Source organism: Aspergillus steynii (assembly GCF_002849105.1).
Source record: "Aspergillus steynii IBT 23096 chromosome Unknown P170scaffold_1, whole genome shotgun sequence".
Classification (NCBI taxonomy): domain Eukaryota; kingdom Fungi; phylum Ascomycota; class Eurotiomycetes; order Eurotiales; family Aspergillaceae; genus Aspergillus; species Aspergillus steynii.
Window position 1 is genome coordinate 3290772 of NW_020194398.1, and position 23021 is coordinate 3313792.

The following is a 23021-nucleotide window of genomic DNA, read 5'->3' on the forward strand; positions in this document are numbered from 1 at the left end:
CATTCTGACCCCGTCATTATGAAGGTAGGCACTCAATTGCTGTTTCCTGATGCTTTTTGTCTCTATTGTTGCAATGGCTAACAATTGCCAGTCCGCTGCTCTGTTGCTGCTCCTGGGCCTCACCCAGGCCATTGAGGTGCCGCGGAAACCGTACGCGCCCACTGGCGGTGGTAAGAAGCGATTGACTTTCAATGAGACCGTGGTGAGTCGAGCAATTGCTCCCTCGTCCATCTCAGTCGAATGGATCGCGACCGCCCAGGACGGTGAGTACGTCTACCAGGACGCCGACGGGAGTCTCAAGATTGAGAGCATCGTCACCAACAAAACCACGACTCTCGTTCCGGCCGACAAGGTGCCCGACGACTCGTATACATACTGGATCAAGCCCGACTTGTCGTCGGTGCTATGGGCAACCAATTATACGAAACAGTACCGGCACTCGTTCTTCGCCGACTACTACATCCAGGATGTTGACTCCTTGGAATCAAAGCCCTTGGTTTCTGATCAGGTGGGCGACATCCAGTACGCGCAATGGAGTCCGGTCGGAAACACCATTGCCTTCGTTCGTGACAACAACTTGTTCACCTGGATCAATGGCACCACCACGGCAATCACCGAGGATGGAGGACCGGATCAGTTCCATGGTGTTCCCGACTGGATCTATGAAGAGGAAATCCTGGGAGGTCGGTTCTCTCTGTGGTTCTCACCGGACGGAGAGTACCTAGCCTATTTGAGCTTCAACGAAACCGGCGTTCCGACCTTCACGGTGCCATATTACATGGACAACCAGGAGGTCGCTCCGCCGTACCCTCGAGAGCTGGACATCCGCTACCCCAAAGTGTCGCAAACCAACCCGACTGTCCAGCTTAGTCTCCTGGAGTTAGGCTCCAAGGACTCGTCGGTTGTGCCGATTGACGCATTTGATGCCAGTGAGTTGATCATTGGCGAAGTGGCCTGGGTCACCGACGCGCACGCCAAATTGGCCGTGAAAGCCTTCAACCGTGTTCAGGACGAGCAGAAAGTAGTCGCTGTGGATGTCGCATCGAGCCGAACTTCGGTTATTAACGAGCGAGATGGTACGGATGGTTGGCTCGACAACCTCCTGTCCATCACGTATATCGGCCCGATCAACTCGAAAAATGCATCGTCGTCATACTTCCTCGACATCTCCGATAAGTCGGGTTGGGCGCATCTGTGGCTCTTCCCCATTTCGGGCGGTGAGCCGATTGCCTTGACCAAAGGAGAATGGGAAGTTACTTCGATTGTCAGCATTGACAAGAAGCGGCAGTTAGTCTACTACCTGTCGACACAGCATCACAGTACGGAGCGTCATCTGTACTCTGTCTCTTACCGTACTTTCAAGATCACCCCACTGGTTGATGACACCGTGCCTGCGTACTGGAGCGCTTCTTTCTCATCCAAGTCCAGTTATTATATCCTGTCGTATTCGGGCCCTGATGTGCCATACCAGGAGCTCTACTCCATCAATCAGACCAAGCCCCTGCGAACCATTACCAGCAACTCGGCTGTGATTGATGTGATCAAGAACTATGCACTGCCCAACATTAGCTACTTCGAGCTGGAGATCCCCTCAGGCGAGAAGCTCAACGTCATGCAGCGTCTGCCCGTCAACTTCTCTCCCGAGAAGAAATACCCCATCCTGTTCACCCCGTATGGCGGACCCGGAGCGCAGGAGGTGACTAAATCATGGCAATCTGTGGGCTTCAACGCGTACATCGCGTCCGACCCGGAACTCGAATATGTGACCTGGACGGTTGACAACCGGGGAACCGGATACAAAGGTCGCAAGTTCCGCTCTGCTGTCACCCGCCAGCTGGGTCTCCTTGAAGCCGAAGACCAGGTCTATGCCGCGAAACAGGCAGCCAAGCTCCCCTTTATCGATGCCGACCACATCGGCATCTGGGGGTGGAGTTATGGCGGGTATCTTTCCAGCAAGGTTCTCGAGACCAACAGTGGCGCATTTTCTCTCGGCCTCATCACGGCTCCGGTGGCCGATTGGCGCTTCTATGATTCCATGTACACCGAGCGGTACATGAAGACGCTCTCCACCAATGCCGATGGGTACAACACCAGCGCCGTCCATAACGCAGATGGGTTCAAGAGTGTGACCGGAGGGTTCCTTATTCAGCACGGTACGGGTGATGACAATGTGCACTTCCAGAACTCGGCTGCGTTGTTGGACCTTCTGGTCGGCGAGGGCGTTACGCCCGATAAATTGCAGGCGCAATGGTTCACCGACTCCGACCACGGCATCCGGTACCATGGCGGCAGTTTGTTCCTGTATCGGCAACTGTCGAAGAAGCTGTTCGAGGAGAAGAATCGACCTGGGAACGTGCTAAAGCACCAGTGGAGCCGCAAAAATGTGTAAATAGTCATGTAGTATTTATAGCTCGTTCAATTGCAAGTTAGGCTCATTGTTGATGTATACGTCATCGTAGCCTGTTGAGTAGATAGTATGTGTCATCAGAATGATCAACCAAGAGGTTGCTTGATAAAACTGAAGTTTTGGGCGATGGCTGCGAAAGGAAGATGAAGCGAGAAGCAGGTGACAGTGAGCTTAACACCGGAAGCCTCAGGCATTAAACTATGAATCCACTAGTCCATTTCAGGGATCCACTGTGGCGCATTTCGCCAGCCCCATTTTGATGAGTCACTGTGGCGGAAAGCTGCCTGTCCGGTAAGGCCACAAGTCTTCAGAACAGTAGTTACAACGACGTAGCATAGCTTCTTTCCTACCTTCTCGTATCGGTTATTACTCGCAGGTTATACTGTAATCCCAATTAGAGACGAAATAATTACTCTCGCTACTCAATGGTTGAAGAATCATCATATTTCGTAGAAAGGGCTGCTGCTGCAATGACGCAGTTACTCACGATCAACACCAAGTGGAGTCCATCCTGAAAGCTATCACAGGTGGATATTCGATTGCCTAACATTACGCCAACTGAGTTTGCCCATCTTTTTCTAGCGGTTACACCAATGTCCATCACACCTATGTTACTAGGCAACTAAGACAGTACAGCCCTGTCTTACAAGGATGCTCAGACGCCTTTGGGGCGGTGCTCAACCCCGCATCTATTTATGCTGGACACCCCCCAGCTCAGCTAGCTAGCTCGACCACTTTTCTCTTTCCAACAGACTCTTCACTGCAGATTCATCCACCATGGCGGCATTTTCCACCAAAGAAGTCCTGATTGCTGATATTCCGACTAAATCGGTCACGTTCACCACTGATCAAGTCACCGTTGCTCGGGAGATTCTCACCACCGTCCAGGTATGTTTCTTCCTGATGAGCCATCCCCAGCGATACTAACGGTCGCTCAGCCAGGTCAAAACGAAGTTACAATCTACGGCCTGGACCCGAACGTCGACGTCGACTCGATCCGTATCGAAGGGAGCGGTCCCGCGACCATCACAGACATCCAGACGCAGATCATCCCGCGACGAGAAAGTTCCACGGACGTGTACCCTGACGATTCCGACATCGAAGACGACAGCGATGAAGAGCCCGACGATATAGATTACGGGTTTGACGAGTCGGAGTTGCAGGCAACTCGGGAAAAGATTGCTCGCGGGCGGGCGAAAAAGTCGAAGGCCACCGATAACAAAGCCGCGGCTGCTGCGAAGCTGCAGTTCCTGGATAAATACGGCAGATCCATGAGTCCTGAGACGGCGGATCTGCTCAAGGTCAACGACTTCCTGCAGCTGTATACGCGCCAGCGCTCGGAAGCGGCTGAAGCGAGCCACGCGGCCGAAGTGGAACTTCGCGAGGTGGAGGACGAGCTGAAGGAATTGCAGAAAAAGCTGCTGCAGCTGGAGTCGAAACAGCGGAAGGCGAAGAAAACAGCTCTGAAGGATTTCTATCGCGTGAGGGAGGAGCGGCAGCGAGAGCGCAGGCAAAGGCGACAACAGCGAGACCGAGAAAGGGCTGAGAGGCGAAGATTCTGGACCAGCATGGTTGGTCAGGTGCGAGTGTCTCTCGACAGCAATTCCGAGCCGACGCCTGAATCGAGTCGACGAAACTCGGTCGCCGACGATGACTCGGCCATGGAGAATACGGGCCACGCCAAACCGGAAGCCGACGTGACAATCCTCCTTACTTACGTGTTGCCTGGGGGTAAATGGGCGCCACGGTATGAATTGAGCATCAATACGCCTTCGTCGACGGCGCAGATGGCCTGCCTCGCGGAATTCCGGAATTCCAGTTCTGAAACCTGGCGGGACACTCACGTCGCACTGTCGACCTCGAAAGCGTCCTTCTCCGGCCTTCGAGAGCGCGTGCCTTCTCTTGAAGCCTGGCACATCCAGCTGGACCCGGATAGCCAGACTAATAAGCCATCGTGGCATAATATCTTGAAGGGTGGAGGTGAACCTGGCGAGAAAGCACCGCCTGCGCCAGAACCGAGAGCCGAGAAAATCCAAAATTATCAAAAACAACTGATGATGCTACAGGGACAGAAGCGCATGCAAGCACAAGAAGAGCGCGATAATGCGGCACTCCAAGCACCTCAACAAGCAGCCCCGGGGGGTCTTTTTGGCTCAGCCCCCGGGCCTCGCGCTAATAGCCTGTTTGGATCATCGCAATCAGTGCCCGAATCACAGCCAGTCCGGAGTCTTTTTGGTGGCTTTGGACCGCGTACAAATGTCGCCCCTCCAACCGCAGATTCCATGGACACTCAACAGCCTACGCTACTTATGGCTGCAAGTGCTCCGGCACCCATGGCCATGTCAAGTAACCCCAACGCCGAGAGTGATGAGTATGAGGAAGAGGAAGAGGAAGAGGAAGAGGAAGAGGAAGAGGAAGAGGAAGAGGAAGAGGAAGAGGAAGAGGAAGAGGATGATGAAAACGACGACTTGGCGTTGCCTCCCGCCAACTTAGACCACCAGGACTCCATCACACAACAATACGGGCTTACCACAACCCATAAGCTCCCGGGTCGTCGCACCGTGATACCCTCGAGTGTCAACCGACGCCATACCCTCGCCGAATTGGAACTGGACTCGATGTCCCTTTCCTACCTCATCGTGCCGAAGCATCGCACCGCGGCCTTTCTCCGAGCCCGCATCCAAAACACCTCGTCTGCGCACATGCTGCGCGGCAAGGTGGGGTTGTCCGTGGACGGGACATTCCTGGGCGCGATTCCCATGCCCAGCACGCCCCCCAACGAGTTCTTCAGCCTCTCACTGGGAAGCGACCCGGCGATTTTGGTCAAGTACCCCAAGCCCACGGTGCGACCGTCCTCGGGGTCATTCTTCGTCAAAGAAGAAGCAGCCGTGTTCCGGCGCACGTGCTGGATCAAAAACACCAAGAACACGGCCGTGGATCTCAACGTGATGGATCAGGTGCCGCTGAGTGAGAACGATAAGTTGCGCGTGAACATCCTGGAGCCGGAGGGTCTCGGTGAGGAAGGGAGCGAGACGGATCTCGAGCTGAGCGAAGACGTGGGGGAGGGCACGGCCGTCATGGGGAAAACTGGGGAGATTAAATGGAGCATTCGGCTGGAGCCTGGCAAGGAGGTGCGGACTGTGCTGGAGTATGAAGCACGAGTACCGAGTGGGAGTGAGGTGGGTACGTCTTATGGATAGATGTTGAGGCTGGCCAATGAGCTCTTTTTGCTCTTTTCTGTCAACGGCGAAGGATCATTTCATTACTTTCTGTTCTTCGGTCCCGTTCAGGTGGACTTGATTCAAGCAATTAAACTAGGGGATTACTCCAGGATAGCAGAATACAACTTCAATGCATTCAAACAAAATAGGTCACATCAATTGATAAAAAATCTTTTCTGTACAAAAGACAGTCCTCTACCCCCACCATCTACCACCCCTCCTCCGAACAACCGTCCCGCAACCCAGATATATAACCACACGCAGCATCCAACACCTTTATTACAAACCAACAAACCCAATATCACCCTCCATCAGACATCGGAAAGAGACCCGACCCTCCATAATCCCTCTCCCTACTGCCACACCCGATAAGTTATTGCCGCCCCCCGACAAGATGACAAGGCGATGAGGTAATTGGCAAAATGGCCCGCGGCATTCCTGATTTTCCAGGCCGGGAGAGTGACGCCCGAGGCCAACTAGCCGGATCGGGTAACCAGCTGCCTGAGGCGGCTAGACTACTGCCACGGTGTCATCGTAACGGGCCCGCACCGACAGACGGAATCACCAGGTCATGATCTATCGATTCTTGGGCAATTGAGTTCGTGAATGAAGAAATGGTATGCACATTTGTCATTTACGTATCTACGATTCTATCCCACAGCTTGATCGAGGTCAATCGGGGCACCGAAAAACGAGGTACTCCGGGGGCAAGAAAAAAATGGACAGCTCGATCGGAAAGAGTCGGCACCGCAAACGACAGAAACCGTTAAGCGCGAGGATAAGCTGGCCCAGCTACTGCAGGTTTGCAGCTGTTCATCTTGCGTATCCCTGCAAGAGGCTACATATGTAAGTGGTCAATAGGAAGGGGATTCCCCTATCGGAGGGCAGGGATGGGTGTTACGTAATGATGCAGCGCGGCTGAGATGAAATCATCGCGATCATTTAATTTTGACGAACGGAGTAAGTATCAGGGGGAAGGAATTAAAAGTGGGATCCAATCCCAAGGGGAAAGGGGTCGTAGAAGGGAAATTATTTAAGTAGAGGCAATGGGCCACCAGCTTCAAACTGATCCATGAGAGAGAGGAGTGCGATTGTTTATTATTTCGTGGTGGGATTTTTTTTTCTTTTCGCCCAGATGGCTTTTTCTCCGGTGGACGGGGGATGAAGCTAGTGCTGACCAGGCAGAAAAAGTGAGGCCGAAAATCGCAGGAAAAATTTTCAGGTCACGCCGCGGACGGAATTATTAGGGGAAGGAAGCTACCTAGCTAGCGACAAGAATTACGCAAATGTTGGCTGCCGCGAAGCGCCTCTCCCCCTTTTTTTTGTCTGGGTGCCTGCGCGCGCGCCTCCCTGCAGGATTTTCTCTGATGTATCCAAAAAGATATATAACCCGGACAACCGCCCTCGGAAGGGGGTGAACATGTCCATCTGACCCTCTGACCAACCCTTCCTAGGCTCCGGAGCTTTCAGCGAGCCAGGGAGAAAGTTCGGGAGAGAAAGTGGATGATTGGGGAGGTGTTGTGGGTGGTCAGCATTCCTGACGGATTCCGAGACGTTCCAAATAGGGAAGAGTCGGTGAGGTCGGAGGGTTTTTTTTTTTTTTTTTTTTTTGTCTGGTTTTCATTTCCATCCAGGTTTGCTGCGTCTTTCCCGAGGGAAGATACGTCCACGAAATTATTTTTTCCATCCAGCCGAAAAGAGACCAATATCCACCAGCTCCATCGGGGCGACGCCCAAACAGAATTGCGATTTTGGCTGGGAAGTCCGGGTGCAGTGGAGCCGCATACCCGATTCGGCCCGGTGGGTTTGAGTCCGAGAAGAAATCCAGAAATTAGCATGCGCCTGGACTGCGTTGATTGGTTTCCGGCACAGCGCCATGTGGGTCCGTACCACTTTATCGGACCCAGTTGGGAACCTTGGGACCCACCGGAAAATTCTCTTTTTCTTTCTGACTGCGTTGAGCTCACCTCGCATACCTGGGAAAATTGTTTCCCTCCCTTCTTGTTGGTTCATTGTTGGGAACGGTGAAAGGGAGGCTGGTCAATTGATTGTAGAGAAGGAGGGAAGGGGAAAAAGAATGTAGGAGCAAGATTGTAGAAGCTTCAATTGCCATGGAAACACGCCCAACCACCAAATGGGTCAATTGGATCACCGGTGGACTCAAATCACGACTCGGGACTCGCGGACTGCTCACCTTCAGCTCCATCCGCGGAGCAGCGCGGCCGGCAAAGACCCTGAATAATTGGCTGGACCAGAAAGAATCCTCCCTTGGCCCCATCCCGAACGAACCCGATAAGTCGCAGGCGTCGCCAGGGCGAGGGGGACTCGAGGGATGTGCGTGGAAAAGATGATTGGGGATGGGAAATAATAGGGATAGGGATATACACCACGTAGGCCTAAACGGAGCATTAGTGGCAGGTAGGGCTTTTTTCCCAACCCGCGCAGGCGCACTAAGACCGACGGGGACGGTGGGTGGACACAAAAAGGCGAAAATTTAGCGGGAGAGTATTTATGTGCTGCTAGGCCTCTGTTGTCAACTTCTCCAGCTTTTTTCCCTCCCAAAAAGTTCTTCCTCCCTCCCTACCCTCTTTTTCCCAACCAACTCCTCTCAGAAACCAAAACCAAAAACAACCACCACAAACCATCACAATGTCCTCCACTCGTATCTTCGCCTCTCGCATGGCCTCCACCATGGCCGCGACCTCCAAGGTCGCCCGCCCGGCCACCCGCGTCAACGCCGTCGTCCCCAAGCGTACCTTCACCTCCCAGAAGAAGACCATCCCCATGACCCCCTTCCAGACTCTCAAGCGCCAGCAGCCCTCCAGCCTCATCCAGGCCAACGCTCGCCAGGTCTTCGCCAACCAGGCCGCCCGCCGCCAGTACTCCTCTGAGATCGCCGACGCCATGGTCCAGGTCTCCCAGAACATTGGTATGGGTTCCGCCGCCATCGGTCTGGGTGGTGCCGGTATCGGTATCGGTGTTGTGTTCGGTGCCCTCCTGCTCGCCGTCTCCCGCAACCCTGCCCTCCGTGGCCAGCTCTTCTCCTACGCCATTCTGGGTTTCGCTTTCGTCGAGGCCATCGGTCTGTTCGACCTGATGGTTGCCATGATGTGCAAGTACGTCTAAATTATCTGAAAAATCATGGTTTCATGAAAGAGAGCGACTCGGGGGCGGACTGTACGCGGCTGTCTCCCCCTTTTTTCTCTGGAGGGAGGAGGGATACAAGCGTGTGGGCGTCACCGCGGATGACTCTTTTTGTCAAGTCCTTGAGGGAATTGGTGTCGGGAAATCATCTGGCTCGGACGGGGTTTTCCGGACATTTGGTTCTCTCGTGAAGGAGGTAATTTGTGGTGGTCTTTTTATATATCATGTACTACAATTCCGTCTCATCTATCATCCGAATACATTTTGTACATATAGAGTTTAAAATGGCCACTAAAACTCCTTTGAGCCACCTTTCTTTTGTTGACACTGTTTTCTCATCTACTTCACTCAGTCATTGTATTACTCACGATTGCCTCGGTTTTTGCATTTGGATCGGCTTGGAGGAATTCGGGATCGAAATTGATACGTGCACTTCTGCCTTGGGGCGGTTTTACCCCGGACTTTTTCCCTACGTTGACGTGTCTTCACGATTCTCTATCCTCGAAATCATTCAATTGGCATCTGCCATCAGCTTGAATCTAGTCCGTGAATCCCGTAAGCTCGAAGCTAGCTGGCAGCTTTCTCCGGATTGTTCGTGGTAGCTCTCCCCTACAGCCTAGCTAGCTTCCTTTTTCCCGCTCAGACATGGAGACCACCACAGCCAGAACTTCCAGCACAGAGGTCAGAGACAGAGCTCAGCTCTGCTGGAGCTAGATTCAAACCAGACTAGACCCTCAACCGTGTTCACCGTACGACACCGGAAGAAAGCTGGCAAAAACAACAACAAAGCGCCGCCAGGAATAGCGGTGCAGGGCCGGAATGGACGCGCCTCCTTGCCGGAGCAGCCTCAAATTTAATTATGGAATGTGAGACGAGCCTGAGACTGGATCGGAGGAAGCTCTTGGGCACACGCACCCCCTGGTATGTGCACTCATCTCGGGTCTCGGTTTGCACACGGTCCTTCTCCCTTCCCTCCCGTCCGTAGCTGGCTCTGGCTCTGGCTACGTAGCTTTCCTGAATTAAATGCCCTTGACACGTTCGCTTCATTCAGGATAGATCACCGGTGAGATAGATCTGTAGACTACGGTGTAGATAGCTAGACCGTCCAAAGCGAGGTGTCGACTATCGACTCGCCATTTCCGACGATGAAACACGCATTCCTGGGGCCTTTTCCCAACCTCTCAATTCTTGCCTTCGCCTTCGCCCTCGCCCTTTGGCTTTTCTCCCGTGGTGGATCCTGGATTCGGCGATCCGGATCGTGAACGTCACCGTTGCCGTCAGGTCCGGTTCAGTTCACCCAGAGTCAGAGTGAGACTCAGCTCAGGCCGACGATTACGCTTCCACTCGCCCAATTGAGACCGAAAAATCGATCGGTGTGGACCACCACGGAGTGCTCTGCATACCTCCATAGACCGTATTCCGTAGACGCTGGACGAGAACTTCGACGTAGCGATATACTACACTGCACTACGTAGCCTCATCCTGTATGCAGGCTGCATGAAGAATTTTCACCTGACAGATCCATCCCAACCCAGGCAGACAACCGTAGGACAAAAAAAGGAAAGAAAAAAAAAAAAAAAAAAAACCTTCCCTGTTTTGGCCTTACCCTCCGTTCCTCGGTAAGACTTGCAGCTTAGCTTCTGTTGCCCTGGGCTAGACGCAGCCAAGAGCCGATGGGTTCGGACCAGTGAGTTGCGACATGCAGGTCCGGTCGGGGGGTCTTGGCCGGCGGTTCCGATTCTATCCTATCCTTGTGACGATCGAGATGTCTGACTTGCCGATTGAATCCTGAAGGTGCTGGATGGGCTTAGCCGAGGGGATCGGTGGAAGGGATATCCGGAATACTAAGTTAGTTGGTTCTCCTTGCTCAGGTGAATTGAATTGATGTGATGAATGGATGATGTTTGCTCTGTTTGAGATGAGATAAGCGGTCAGGTGACTTGTATCGTATCATGTGAACGGGCGACGGGCGATGATTGGACGATAAGGAAGTATGTTTGGGTCTGGTTATTTGCAGCGGCAGATAGGAGATGAGCGGTATCGAAGGTAGGTAGATTCTCAACTCCAGAATACTCCGAAATACCCACGGTGAAGCTTAGGATATATACACCGACAAACAGCAGTGGCCGATCCAATGACGCAATCCGCCCCAACCCCAAATAAATATCTAGATACTGCACATCAACCCGTCCCAAAAGACAAATAATCCGGCTCAAACAGCCCTAGAGATAACTGACTATTAAACAACTGCCACATCATGCCCTCTGTCGACGGCGTAACCTCAGCCGGATACTGCCCCTGCATCCACAGTTCCGCCGGCGGCCCAACAGGCGCCGCAGACGACACCGACGGGTTCTCGGCCCCATATGTACTCGCACTCTGCGCGGGGGTGGTAGTCTCCGGCTCGGAGGTAACGGACGGAAACCATCGTCGGCCTTGCGGCGGTGGAGGGTCCTGGTTCTCGACGGTCTGGAATAAGGGCTCGCACAGGCGCTGTAGGGAGGTGAGGAGGCTGAGCATCTTGGAGACGTAGGGGCTTTCAGTGAATTTGGCGAGGCCTTGCGTGATGGCGCGGATGAGGTGGTAGTCATCTTTATCGAGGGTTCCGATGATGTTGCAGACGAGGACGAAGAAGGGGGTGAGGGGGTACATGAACATGGTCCTGTTTGGATTAGTATTGATTGGTGGGGATGGGGGTGGAGAAGGATGTATGAACCATGTGAGGAAGAATGGATATGGGGTGAAATCAACCACATCTGCGAGGTGTTCCTGGAGGTATTGGAACGCTTTCAAGGAGCATCGGGCGTAGGAGAGGCATTCTCGATGTGTTAGCGGGCTAGGAGCGTATCGTAGACGTGTTCGCAGGATCTCGACGAGAATGGCGTAGTAGCAGAAGTCGACAGCCACCCAGTCACTTTTGATAATTTCAGGTATAGAGTCACCGCCCTGTGACAATATGTTAGCCGAGACTTGTGGACGGAGCGCTTCACTTACAGCTCGCAAATTGGTATAGATAATACACATTCTCTCTTGCAGGCTTTGACATTGAGATAGGACTTGGCCAGCACCTCTGTGCTTCCCGTTGAGTGAGATATCGAGCAGTTGGTCCTGGATTTGGGCCAGGTCTATTATGACGCGGATGAGCGGGGTATAGGGTACTGATGTCTCTATTCTGACTAGATCGGTGGGCGAGACTTGGAGATTGGGTAATGACGGCGGTCGGATTAGGAGGGCGCTGAGGGTTCGATCGACAAAGTAGCACCAGTACAAGACGCTCTTGACTTCTTCATCTTCCTGGGAAGGATCGCTTATTTCGTGATAGTTCAAAGAGACTATCAGGCGAGAGGCATAGGAGGCTAGAACCCAGGCGTGGTTTGCTCTTCCTAGGGATAGCATCAAAAGACCCTGAATGAAAGATGTCAATGCCAAAGACAAGCCCTTGAGATATCATGAAGACATACAGCAGATAGCAATGCATGAATTAAGGCCAGGCTTGGCATGGCAAGAATATCAAGTTGTTTGAGCGCATGGATAGCAGCCGCTTCATATAACCGTCTGGTATTGCCGAATTGGTACTGGAGAGATTTGTTTGTGGACACCCTTGAGAGATTGTATAGACGTGAAATAGCTTTCACATAGACACACACGGAGTATTGGTGAAAGATTTGCCCCCGAGACTCATCCTCTAGGAGATAGACTATCATTCTCTCCAGTGTCTTTTGTGAGATATGATCTGGCCATGTGAGACGATTCCCCGGTACTTCCGCGACCGAAGGCTCTGTTCTCCATCGATCAGTAAATTCCTCAAGTCAACAAGGGTTAACATATTACCTTCAAGAAGCATATATAATAATTCTCGCGGGGGCGCATCAGGAACAACAATTTTGGGGTCGTGGCTCGGTACCTGGGATGGTAAATCCTTCCCTGACTCTGAGTTGCTGTCTCCTTTGGCCATCCCGTCGACAAAGCTCAAAGCAGCTCGGAGGGTCGACCACCGCTCACGGCTGATATTTTCACTGCCATCAAGCTCGCTTTGGATGATAGCCTTGGCATATTTGGCATGATGAGTGGAGTCATCTGGGCCTCCGATTGATTCTGTACTGCCGTGTGGCGAAGTATGCTCGAGCTTTCTCCGTTTGACAAAGTGTTCGTCTTCTGCCTCATGGTCATGACTAGTATTTGGGCTTAGACTGGTCCTGCTGGGAAACATCAGATCGGGTGTTCGAATCAACAGCACGAGAGAGGATACCTTCGAGAGCTGGAGGCTACTTTTTCTAAATTCAAGATGCGTTCCTCAAGAGCCGACACACTGCTGATGTCAGCTTGCACTCACACTCTGAAGCTGCCAGCTAACATACCCCGACAGAGATTTCGGCTTCGTGGGCCGATGAGGCCGTGAACGTCGACATTCAGTACCGGCATCTGCGCAATTCGAGCACTTTTCTTGTCTATCGCACTTCACTTTTCTCGAATAGCACAGATCGCACTAACGGACCATTAGCGTGTAAGTAAATGCTTGACCGTAAGCTTACGGAAAAGGACAAATCGCCATCGACATCGACACTTACGGCAGGCAATACTTCCCCAGTCATTAGGTAGTAGCTTCAAGGGTAGCAAATCATTGATTTTAAGTGCGGAAAAAATTGCAAGCTAGAGGGATGACCTAGGTAAGGGGGGCCGGCGAAACAGATGAACCCGTGAAGTTATACGCGTCGGATTTAGTCATTTCGAGGAGTCGAGATTCTTCCGCTGACTGATGTCTTGGCGGGCAGCCCTAAATCCACTTGGGCCTTTATACATGGGTTGACGTAGATATACAAATGTTTTAACAATACAATGGTCGATCCGATGACTCATTCTGAGCCGAACCCTGCATCTTACTTTAGGACATATCGCACCCCAGACTCCAGCATCGCCTTGGCGTACTGCTCATGCAACCACACTACCGGCCCCGGCATCAACGACCCCTCTGCTTTTCCAAGACCCTGAAAGAACAAAGTCTTGAAGCCAAACTCAACCACTTCATCTTCGGATTTCACCTCTACACTGACTTCCATTAACGCATCTAAAGGCCGCAGGCCCTGATTCGAAACTACATCCCCGCCGCGGATGAGAATTGCACTCCCAGACTTCTCCAGGACATTGAAGTGATCGACGATCGTGGTTCCTGGCTCGAAATTTGACCCGAGAAGCTCGGATGGCAACCAGAGCTGCTGCGCGGTAGCCGGTGTTCTATGGAAACATGTGAGGAGAATGCGTTGAATTGCGAACCCTTCGCGATTTCGATCAGCTGTTAATCTACGTGAAGACAAATGTAAGCAGTCTTACCGAGTCCGGCCCAAACTCCACCGCAGTATCGCTCGAGGAGCTTCTGCTTGTCCTGCAAAAGAACAGGGTCTATTTGCGAGATCGGAACCTTCCGAGTATGCAAGTCATGGATGGTCGGGTTGTCGGAGGGATTGTAGCTCTTAAGGTAGTTGGTATGAAAGATTGGGTCGGAAGGAGATAGGGGAACAAAGTCAATGTGGCGGGTGCTGTAGAAAAAGCTTGTCGTTGCAAGCACTCCACCGGCTGGAATGCCTTTCAGTAGGAGATTCCTCAATAGGGGCATGTTTATTGATGTCACCGAGTTGTTTAGATAGGCGGAGAGAATTGGGTTCTGTAGTGGATTTAGGCTCGGTTCTGGCACGTTCCTGAATAAAAGAACGAATAGGAAATACACGACCGCCGGCTCAAGCCCCCTAAATCCGGGCTGTTTATAAAACAATTTACTTTAATCTCCCTGAAGAATAGTGGAAACGCTTGTATGAAGCTTCGGGCTCACCGTCGGAGGCCGAGATGTCGGAGCTCCGAACCAATTCGGAAAGGCGTCGTCGGAGAAAGAACGGACTACGATGAACTGGACCCTGAGATGACTGTTAATATTCTAGGCAGAAACGAAGATCTAAGAAAGCATATCGAATATCATGAAGCTGTTACTGCCTAATTCTGACTGTACATGTAGATCAACCAGTATGCTAAATGTGACTAAGCACGATAATAACCGGCAGAACATTTACCCCCTTATCCTCGGCTGCTGGATATAAAGCGCGAAGAATGTTCAATTTTCCTAACAGACATCTCTGAATCAGCCATGTCTCCTGCTCCACTATACACCCCTACAGAGGTCCCCCGCATCAAAAATGCCAAGCGTCTGACAGGTACCCGCACCAAGCAGCTGGTGCGCGCGGCTGAACGTGCCCATGATGATCCACCGCCGCCGCCAGGACTGGGCGAATGCTGCGGGAGCTCGTGCGATCCTTGCGTCAATGACCTGTGGAAAGAGGAGCTGGCATGCTGGAGGGAGCGGTGGGGCGAGGGGGCTATGGAGAAGAAGAAAGAGGAGGATCAGAAACCGCGCATGCCGGGGAGTTTCGATTGGTGAAAAATGGAACGTCTTGATCCATGCATGAAGAATTTGAATCTGCAGCCTGGTGCTGAGATGAGCCTATCTATATCTGTGGATTTTCCAAGAAGAAATCATTCAAAGAGGACGTGCGTACTCGCTGAATACCTGCCATCTCTAAGATATCTCGACTGAAGTGTTCTTTTTCTCAGATTATCGACGTCCTCCACGATATTGAACTGCACTTCCTGGATGTCATCTGCGAATAAACACCTGCGATTTGTCTAAGCGAATTCGCAACCGATGCAGAGGTTGAAACCCACCTAGTTCGGCATCATATCGGAGCACAATCTCTACAATAAAATCCGCCGCATTATCTTCTGTCGTCCGATGCCAGGTCTCTTCAACGCCATCTGCGCCTTGATAAACCAATCAACAATGGGTTCTCGCAAACAGGTTCCAGAATACCTGAGCGCAAATATTTCACCAATAAATCCCTGGAACTTCCGCTTATCAAATATATTTCTTTATCTTGACCCAGCGGCCAATCCAGATATACTGGGGGAGAATGACAAAAGAAAGGCCATCAAACCTGGAACCTGCCAATCAAACAGAATGAGTTTGAAGGACTTGTTTGCTGTCACCTTTGTCTGAATAAACAAGCATTGAGAAGTCAGTTGTATCTTACCATTATAAATAATAAGAGATCTCGCCTCTCTGCTTTCCACCAAAGCATCTGCTTCCACCATTCCAACTGCAGACTCAAAACCTCAAACTTCAAACCTCAACTGCCTAATCCTCTGTCTGATTAACGAAGCCAGTGATATGAACTATCACAATATGATCCATCAATTTCCACCTCTCTTTGCCCCGCTCTTCGCCGTGTTTCAATCCCTAAATCTATTCATGGCGCCGGGATATGTGGCACGGGGACGGATGCACCCTCCACGCTTTAGGATCTACAAAGTCCGAACGATAATCTACCTTGCCCTCACCGTGTCGTTTTTGGAGTTCTACGCCGTCGGCAAGCTGAAAGAGTTCGACCGTGTGCTCATGCTCCTAGGGGCTTGCATCCTCTGGGACGGCATGTTCTGGTGGGGATATCGTTTTGAGAAGGAGGCGTTGTGTCGATTCATCCCGGGCCTGGTGATTGTGTTTTGGGGATGGGCGAACCTCAGTGCTTGTCGCTGTCCACAAAGGAATGTGGATCCCTCTAGGGAAATTGGCAGAAATTACCGAACGTACACCTATCCGGAATATTGAGAAAGCGAAGGATAGTATCATCGTTGGAAGATCATACTTTTTCTTTTTGGTTAGCTAGGAGCTAGACAGAAGACATCTTTGTTGGTAATAATGATTAGTTCAGCAGACTTGGTTTACTCTTGTACCCTTGCCACAGGATGATAACCTTCAAAAATAAGATAGTTCAATGACCTCAGAGCTAATAAATAAGTACTAATAAGTGATAAGGGCTTTTATCCCTGCACTCCCTTGCTTCAAAGGCTCCTCCAGCCTCTGGCGTCGTCCTGGACTTTACCGGGTTGTCAACAACATAAATCAAATATATTCCAATTTTAATACGAGATAAATGTATATACGAACCTATATTAAATGCTATAAAATACAACGTGATAAGGCGCATTCATTTTAATCATAGTGTGGAGAGTCCTCGGTAGCACAAATGCCGCATTCCGCCCCAGCCTCATCCCTGTTTCTCCTGCTCCACAAAGGACACATATATAGAAACCTAAACCCGTCCATTCACCATTTTGAAGAAATCAGCCATCAATATACTTCGAAAAAGGTACCCAACATGTCATGCGCCAACTGCCCCCCTCCTGCCACCAAAGAAGCCACAAACTCGGCCCCGAATGAAAAGAGTCTCTCAACGCGTGCTCTTCAAGTGTGCTCGATAGCTTTGCCGGAGAGCTTCGCATTATTATCCTGTTCGTGCTGCTGGCTACCGGTATGGCCCTCTTCCATGTGGTTGTCTTTACACATAAATCTAAGCTGTTATGTCCAGACCATTCTGGATTTGGTATTTGCTGGCTCAGTGACGGCGGCTAGTCTGCAGAACCTGCGATATGTCTTTCTGGCTATTTCAATCTTATCGCTCGCGTGGGGACTACGCCGAGAAGGTCTCAGTCGCAGTATGATTTGCCGGATTGTCATCAGCGGCGGAATGCTGGCCTGGGCGCAATACAAGGAGCGAACAGAGGAAACGGTAGGGCATGGACATCATGGGTGTCATTGATGCGTTACTGTGGTTTTCTTCTGTATTGCATTTTGCGATGGGACGGCTATGCGAGTTATTTGGGCAGTTCAGTGTTTTATGCTGCGAAGTATAGTAAATTTTTTTTTTTAAATTCCTGTACGTGAATAGAAGATAGGTCGCTACTACGGAACATATGGACTTGATTTTCTAGCCAGGTCGACAGCCTTTACTTTCACTGAATAGACCTGAGCACGCCCTGAGCAGCGTGAGGCAATCACTGAGCACAGGATGAGCGGAAGAGGTAAGACGGACTATATATTGTTACTCCACCAGTCTACCTACAAGTCAAGGCACTCGGAGCAGTTTAATCTGAGGATCTAGCGCAGCGAGTAATGGCGAATAGTAAGTCATCTGATAGAAAGATAAGGATCCATAACATAACGGTCTCGGCAGCAATCCTTAGCCCCGTGAAACACTCTACGTTTGTGTCCATCCGAAAGTTCAACCCAGCTCTAGATCTATGAGTGTTCTTGAACATCTACACCAGTAAACTCTACTTTAGTGGTAACTAAATCTAATGACACTGTGCAACAAAGATCCTCTCTGGTTACCATAGCTTTTTCTTCCTGCCGTGTCTTCTACTTTCTGCGGCTACTTGAGCTGAGTCGTCCAAGCTGGCAATCCAGTTAAGCTGTAGTCCCGTAGCCGAAATCGTATGCCCTATATCATAGATTAAAGGCTAGTCTCAGCACACATCAAGCATTATTTGTATAGCCTACATGGTCCCTCAGAATAGCAATTGGTTAAAAAGCAACTAAATTATCTCAATACCCCCAATACAGTTCCCGATAGCCCCCCTGTAGAGAATATTATTTCAACAGGTTATAAGCCCAGAAACAAGCTCAAGAAACCGTATAATTCAAGCTCTCACATCCCTCTATCTTTTACTTTACTATATCATACTATGTCTCCTTTCTGAACTATCTTCTATTTATTCCCTAATACTATCATCTCCTAAGAATCTCTCCTCAGTCCCAAGGCCCCATCCTCCATCCTCAACTATTCTCCTACTCTACATCCGGCTTCCTCCCCACCACAGTATACCTCGTAAACGCCCAACAAGCCCCCTCCCGCGTCTCGCGCTCCACCTCACCCATCAGCTGAGCAATGGTCTTCGCCATGGGCTCGTCCACCGCAAACCGCCGCGCGAAGCTCGCGTTGATCAGCAGGTTGCAGTCGTGCAGCGCGAGCGCCAGAGCGCCGTCTGCGTCGCGGACGTCGGCGGTCACGGCGTCGTAGCCGGCGACGGAGAGCTTCGAGGCGAGATGAGGGACCCAGCGCGGTTGGAGGCGTGGGTCGTGGCCTTCGGAGAGTCGGAAGAGGCGCTCGAGCGCGGCGGTTGACGATTCAGGGCGAGGCGTGGCGGTTTGGATTCGGAACGAGCCCATGTCGACTTCTGACCATTGCAGGTGGCCGCCGGGCTCTGTGTGGTGGGTTAGTTAGTATGGGGCGTGGGCAATGGGTCTATATTCCGGAGATATTGTGCTGAGGGGAAGGGGAGGAAGGGAGGCCGTACTGAGCAGGCTCAGCACTTTCGCCAGCACAGGCTGGAGCTCTTCTTCGAGTAGAACCAAGCAGAAATTGCTGACGTGGACGATATCGTAGACACCGACGAGATCTGCAGGAACGTCGGTTTTGATGTCCCATGCGAAAGAGCGGATATTGGCTGGGAGCCATTCCTTGTGTGGAAGAGCCTCGAGCGAAATGTCGAATGCGTCAAGCTGTACCGACGGGGGGAGTCGTCGGGCAAGGTCTGTGAGCCAGACGCTATAATATAGAGGTTAGGGAGCTGATCGGTTGGCCCGGTTAGGGTCTGGATACATACCCGGTTCCTGTGCCGATGTCTGCGACTTTGAGGTGGGCGTTGTTGGTTGGGATGTCGGGGTGGGTGTGGTATCCGAAGAGCTCCACGCAGAGGTAGTGGTGGAGGTTTAGTCTTTATGGTTGTCAGTCAGTGTGTCAAATTCGGAGCTGTTGTGAAGTAGGTGAGGTGAGGGCTTACCGAACGTTGTCGAGGTGATCACGGGGGAGGACATAGCTTGGAGGTTGTGACATGTTGTTGATCGGACTTTGCTGGAACAAGCTCGAGCTGTAAGCTTGTAGTGTGATTTAGTTATTGTCTACTATCTATAAGTCCTAGAAGAGAAAGACCTGCTGCACCGCCGTGAAGGAAAGACTATATATCCCGTGGGAGGAACCCTACAAGTCGCTTGTCAAGAGAAGCCTGGAGCGAGGATTACCCCCAAACTCTCCAAGCTGCCTAGAACTAAGTCTACTGCGCCTACAACTTGCAGTCGGGTGTCTGGTAGTATTGGCCTGACATCTTGCTCTCATATCTCGACATGGGGGCGGCAGGTGACATAGGGCTTGGCTGCATATCAAGCCATTGAAACGGTATTTGGTTTTACCTGGTAATACCCAGTAATCGGCCATCTACTAACTAGAACTAACTAGAATCAACTCCAGCCTAAGTCGTTCTGGCTTGCATTAGCGCATCGGGGAATGTTGGGGAAATCTGTCAGCAGGAGATCCAATCCAACGTCCCCCGAAGAAAAAGGAAATTAACTAAAATAAAATTGAATTGACTCAAGTTAGGTTACATAGTGCGTAAAGAAAAGGTGGGAACTGCAGCCCCCAAGGATTAGTGCTTATCGCTCCCGAACCCCCGCAAGGAGTCCAGAGGCTTCAGGGCTGAAAGAAGTTGTGGATTCAAAGGATAGCCCTGTGGAGCCCCCGAGGGATAGAGGCATTACCACATGAATGGGCGTAAGGCGCCTAGGAGTCTTCCCGTGTATCTCCCGCTGTTAATCCGTGATGCCCCGATGTGGCTTCTTGCTAAGATCTCACACTGTAGTATTTGCTATTTACATGCCACCGATAGGTCTAAACACACCGGATCCACAAGGCCCAGGCTCTTAGCTCCAGGCTGGCGTGCAGCCATCTATGATTCCCCCGCCCTAGACCTGAATACCAAGTGCAGTGGCCCCGGAGTCGTCGTGAAGTAATCCAGCGACTCCGTGAAGAGGCCTTTTCCGTTCTCGCCGGGGGCAAATTCAAAGTCCAGCTCGGTGAGGATCAGGGCCAGCGCGACTCGGATCTCCATGAGACTTAGGTTCTTTCCAGGACATTGATAGTCGCCTAGGGCGCCGGGTTGTTCAATCATTAGCTCGGGTTTCTCATGGAGATCCACGTTCTCAGCTTTGGGGGGTATCAACTAACCAATGTTCCACGGCGTGAAGGCCTGCTTGTCCAAGATGAGATGGGGCTGGGTTGAGAAGCGCTCGGGAATCCAACTGTCTGGTTGTTTGAAATTCCTCGAGTCTGAATGCAGTTGAGCCGGTTAGCCAGTTATTATGCAAGGTACGTTGAGGAAGACGCGTTGGAAATTGCTTCCAAGGGAGTGGAATACCTCGACAGAGACTGTACTGAGGAACCGCGATGGTGGTCCCGCCGGGAATGAACTTCCCATACACCGTCATCCCTTCATAGGGAGAGACTCGTAGCCCAGCCGAGGCCACGGGAGGGTTCATGCGCAGGGTCTCGTAGATACACGCCGTCAGGTGCGTCAGGTGCTGCAGGGCCTTGTAGTCGCGCACGTTGATGGTCGCCAATTCGTCGCGGAGGCGATGCAGGTGATCGGGGTGCTGGATCAGGTGGTACATGATGTTCGAGAGGATTTGGCACATGGGCTCACTGGTTTTGCGTACTGAGTTCATGAACTGGGGATGATAGAGGGGGCGACTCACCTCCCCGCTGCCATGACGAGAACGAGATCGCCCATCAGATAGCGCCAGTTGGCCTCGATGCCGTCCGTCGCTTTGGCGTCGTCGAGAATCCACCTCATGATATCCGTTCGTTCCGTGCTTACTTCCTTCACAGGAGAAAGAACCATCGTTAGAATCTCAGCTCGAAGCAGTGGTCCTGTCTACCCAGTCGTCGCTCACTAACAACCAGCGGGTTGAGAGAACTTACGCGAATATTCCGGTTCAGCTCATCATGCGCCCAGTCCATGAACCGCTTGTAGGGTTTGAGCCGTTTGACTCCAGGAATCCCCATGAGCAGGTGCCTCATCCATGGGGCTGGAGACAAGGGACCCAGCTTGCGATGGGACATGTGAAACAGAGACAGGATCGGATGTGGCCCTGCTCTCTCGAGACACTCGAACTTGATCGTGAGGCCGAACTCCCCCATCAGATCGAAGGTGTAATACTCCATCCACGTGGAGATATCGACTGGGCCGTTCTTCTGCTGGTCCCGAAGCTGACGGACCAACAGGTCTGCTTTCTGGTATATCAGAGGTTCGAGTCTCTCGATTGCTGCAGATCATCAAAAGGTCAATTGGTTTCTTTCCCTCACCCCGCTGGAAAGACGGGAATCATTCGCCTACCTCTGATACTGAATGCTGGCTCCCAGACCTTCCGTCGGTAAGCGTGAAGGACCGGATCGCGAGCAGTGGCCAGCGAAATCATTGGATGCAGCAAGTCATAGTAGCTGGCGCGGGTACAGTGTGAACCTTTGCCATGAACTTGGTAGAATGCCTCGGTGCCGAAGAGGGTCACCTCGCTAGGGCCTAATTGCAATCCATTTCGATCAGCAATCTACTTCCACCTCAAGGCTCGTTCCAACGGCCGTGCTCGAGGGTATGGAAAAGGCTGACCAGTGCGCACAACATCTCCGTAAGTGTCGCGGAGCCCGTGCAAGACGTCGTAATTTTGAGTTCGCGCTTGCTTCCACACGTGGGTTAATTTGCTCAAACGCAGCGCAAGAGGTCCTTTGATATGATGCAGAGGGGAGAAGAAAAGACGGTAGAGAAGAATGCTCGCGAATAGCGCGGCTGTGTAGACCACGAGGAGCAAGGTCGTCTCCTGTAGTGCTACTCTGTAAGGCAGCTCTGCGAGTCTGCATTTCTGGAAGACGACGACGCCGCAGACCAGCAGGTGCACGCGCACGATATTGGCAGCAGCTCGGTCATGTTCCCCGCGGCGGAAAAAGGCCCAGTGGGAAATGAGCGCGATTGCGCCTGCGCTCCACAGTTCTTGAGTGAGGGTCATGGTCTAGAGCGATCGGAGAGAGCTCATGAACTACAAGAGAGAGAGGATGGAGTCTTGAAAATTGTTGGTCGAGATGGTAGGCCATAATATAGACGGCCCCTTGAGTCAGTAGACATGGGACAACTCCACGTTATGCCCGCTCATGTTTGCTCAGTTCGCTCTTTTTTTGCCTTGATTACTCGAACAACCCCACCCAGAACGCATTGGTTACTCCAAGATGGTGATTCAGGCATGTCTTGGCACAAGGCGACTTTTTAGCGTAGGCAGTAGGCAAGTGTATCAATTGGTGAAAGAACGGCGACAGTCCTCGGTATTGCCCCATGCGGAAGAGCCGGAGAATCACCACGACCACTGGTTGATAACACATAGACCCTGGACGCTTTGCACGTCAAACCATGGCGATGTAACATTAATCGACGACGGTTCCCTGGCTCCTTCTGCGCCTAGGTAGTCAATGGAGTCAATGCAGGGATGATCGGATCCTCAATCTCATACGGAAGCGGCCATAGTTGCGACCACATATGAGGACCGCGAGTGG

At 51.7% G+C, this 23021-nt stretch overlaps 8 protein-coding genes across 8 annotated transcripts; 4 read left to right on the forward strand and 4 right to left on the reverse strand.

The window, feature by feature from the left end:
- Nucleotides 1-73: 73 nt before the first annotated feature.
- dppIV (prolyl dipeptidyl peptidase DppIV) lies at nt 74-5607 on the forward strand (the record flags this gene model as incomplete). Its single annotated transcript, XM_024850481.1, has 4 exons — nt 74-2325; nt 3160-3295; nt 3346-4387; nt 4526-5607. The coding sequence occupies 4 exons, from the start codon at nt 74-76 to the stop codon at nt 5605-5607; spliced, it is 4512 nt and encodes a 1503-aa protein (XP_024710003.1).
- A 1197-nt stretch (nt 5608-6804) lies between these two features.
- Nucleotides 6805-7740, forward strand: P170DRAFT_24179 (uncharacterized protein). The gene has a single exon (XM_024842959.1). The coding sequence runs from the start codon at nt 7132-7134 to the stop codon at nt 7654-7656; it is 525 nt and encodes a 174-aa protein (XP_024710004.1). The 5' UTR covers nt 6805-7131; the 3' UTR covers nt 7657-7740.
- A 537-nt stretch (nt 7741-8277) lies between these two features.
- P170DRAFT_421364 (ATP synthase subunit C family protein) lies at nt 8278-8754 on the forward strand (the record flags this gene model as incomplete). The annotated part of the gene is made up of 1 exon (XM_024847355.1): nt 8278-8754. One exon carries the CDS (start codon nt 8278-8280, stop codon nt 8752-8754), a length of 477 nt encoding a protein of 158 aa, XP_024710005.1.
- Nucleotides 8755-10674: 1920 nt separating this feature from the next.
- Nucleotides 10675-13440, reverse strand: P170DRAFT_452404 (Zn(II)2Cys6 transcription factor). Its single transcript, XM_024851267.1, has 8 exons — nt 13341-13440; nt 13131-13258; nt 13022-13081; nt 12604-12971; nt 12234-12550; nt 11767-12177; nt 11489-11718; nt 10675-11434 (listed from the first exon to the last, which is right to left on the reverse strand). The coding sequence occupies exons 1-8, from the start codon at nt 13362-13364 to the stop codon at nt 10954-10956; spliced, it is 2019 nt and encodes a 672-aa protein (XP_024710006.1). The 5' UTR covers nt 13365-13440; the 3' UTR covers nt 10675-10953.
- A 209-nt stretch (nt 13441-13649) lies between these two features.
- Nucleotides 13650-14497, reverse strand: P170DRAFT_452405 (uncharacterized protein; the record flags this gene model as incomplete). Its single annotated transcript, XM_024851268.1, has 2 exons — nt 14101-14497; nt 13650-14044 (listed from the first exon to the last, which is right to left on the reverse strand). The coding sequence occupies exons 1-2, from the start codon at nt 14381-14383 to the stop codon at nt 13650-13652; spliced, it is 678 nt and encodes a 225-aa protein (XP_024710007.1). The 5' UTR covers nt 14384-14497.
- Nucleotides 14498-16954: 2457 nt separating this feature from the next.
- P170DRAFT_460775 (uncharacterized protein) lies at nt 16955-17896 on the forward strand (the record flags this gene model as incomplete). Its single annotated transcript, XM_024851965.1, has 4 exons — nt 16955-17123; nt 17181-17381; nt 17637-17673; nt 17826-17896. The coding sequence occupies exons 1-4, from the start codon at nt 16971-16973 to the stop codon at nt 17894-17896; spliced, it is 462 nt and encodes a 153-aa protein (XP_024710008.1). The 5' UTR covers nt 16955-16970.
- A 543-nt stretch (nt 17897-18439) lies between these two features.
- Nucleotides 18440-19487, reverse strand: P170DRAFT_452406 (class I SAM-dependent methyltransferase; the record flags this gene model as incomplete). The annotated part of the gene is made up of 4 exons (XM_024851269.1): nt 18440-18855; nt 18949-19199; nt 19258-19368; nt 19435-19487. The coding sequence occupies 4 exons, from the start codon at nt 19485-19487 to the stop codon at nt 18440-18442; spliced, it is 831 nt and encodes a 276-aa protein (XP_024710009.1).
- Nucleotides 19488-20373: 886 nt separating this feature from the next.
- P170DRAFT_483405 (cytochrome P450) lies at nt 20374-22483 on the reverse strand (the record flags this gene model as incomplete). The annotated part of the gene is made up of 7 exons (XM_024853894.1): nt 20374-20570; nt 20652-20753; nt 20842-21125; nt 21179-21303; nt 21405-21748; nt 21820-22002; nt 22090-22483. 7 exons carry the CDS (start codon nt 22481-22483, stop codon nt 20374-20376), a joined length of 1629 nt encoding a protein of 542 aa, XP_024710010.1.
- Nucleotides 22484-23021: the final 538 nt, after the last annotated feature.

Bases quoted from the DNA above. Each gene is read 5' to 3' on its own strand.
- P170DRAFT_24179 (XM_024842959.1), top strand. From the start codon at position 7,132: ATGATTGGGGAGGTGTTGTGGGTGGTCAGCATTCCTGACGGATTCCGA.
- P170DRAFT_452404 (XM_024851267.1), bottom strand. From the start codon at position 13,364: ATGACTGGGGAAGTATTGCCTGCC. The intron at 12,551-12,603 runs GTAATATGTTAA...GATGGAGAACAG, and splicing joins ATTATATATGCTTCTTGAAG to AGCCTTCGGTCGCGGAAGTA. The intron at 11,719-11,766 runs GTAAGTGAAGCG...ATATTGTCACAG, and splicing joins TCTATACCAATTTGCGAGCT to GGCGGTGACTCTATACCTGA.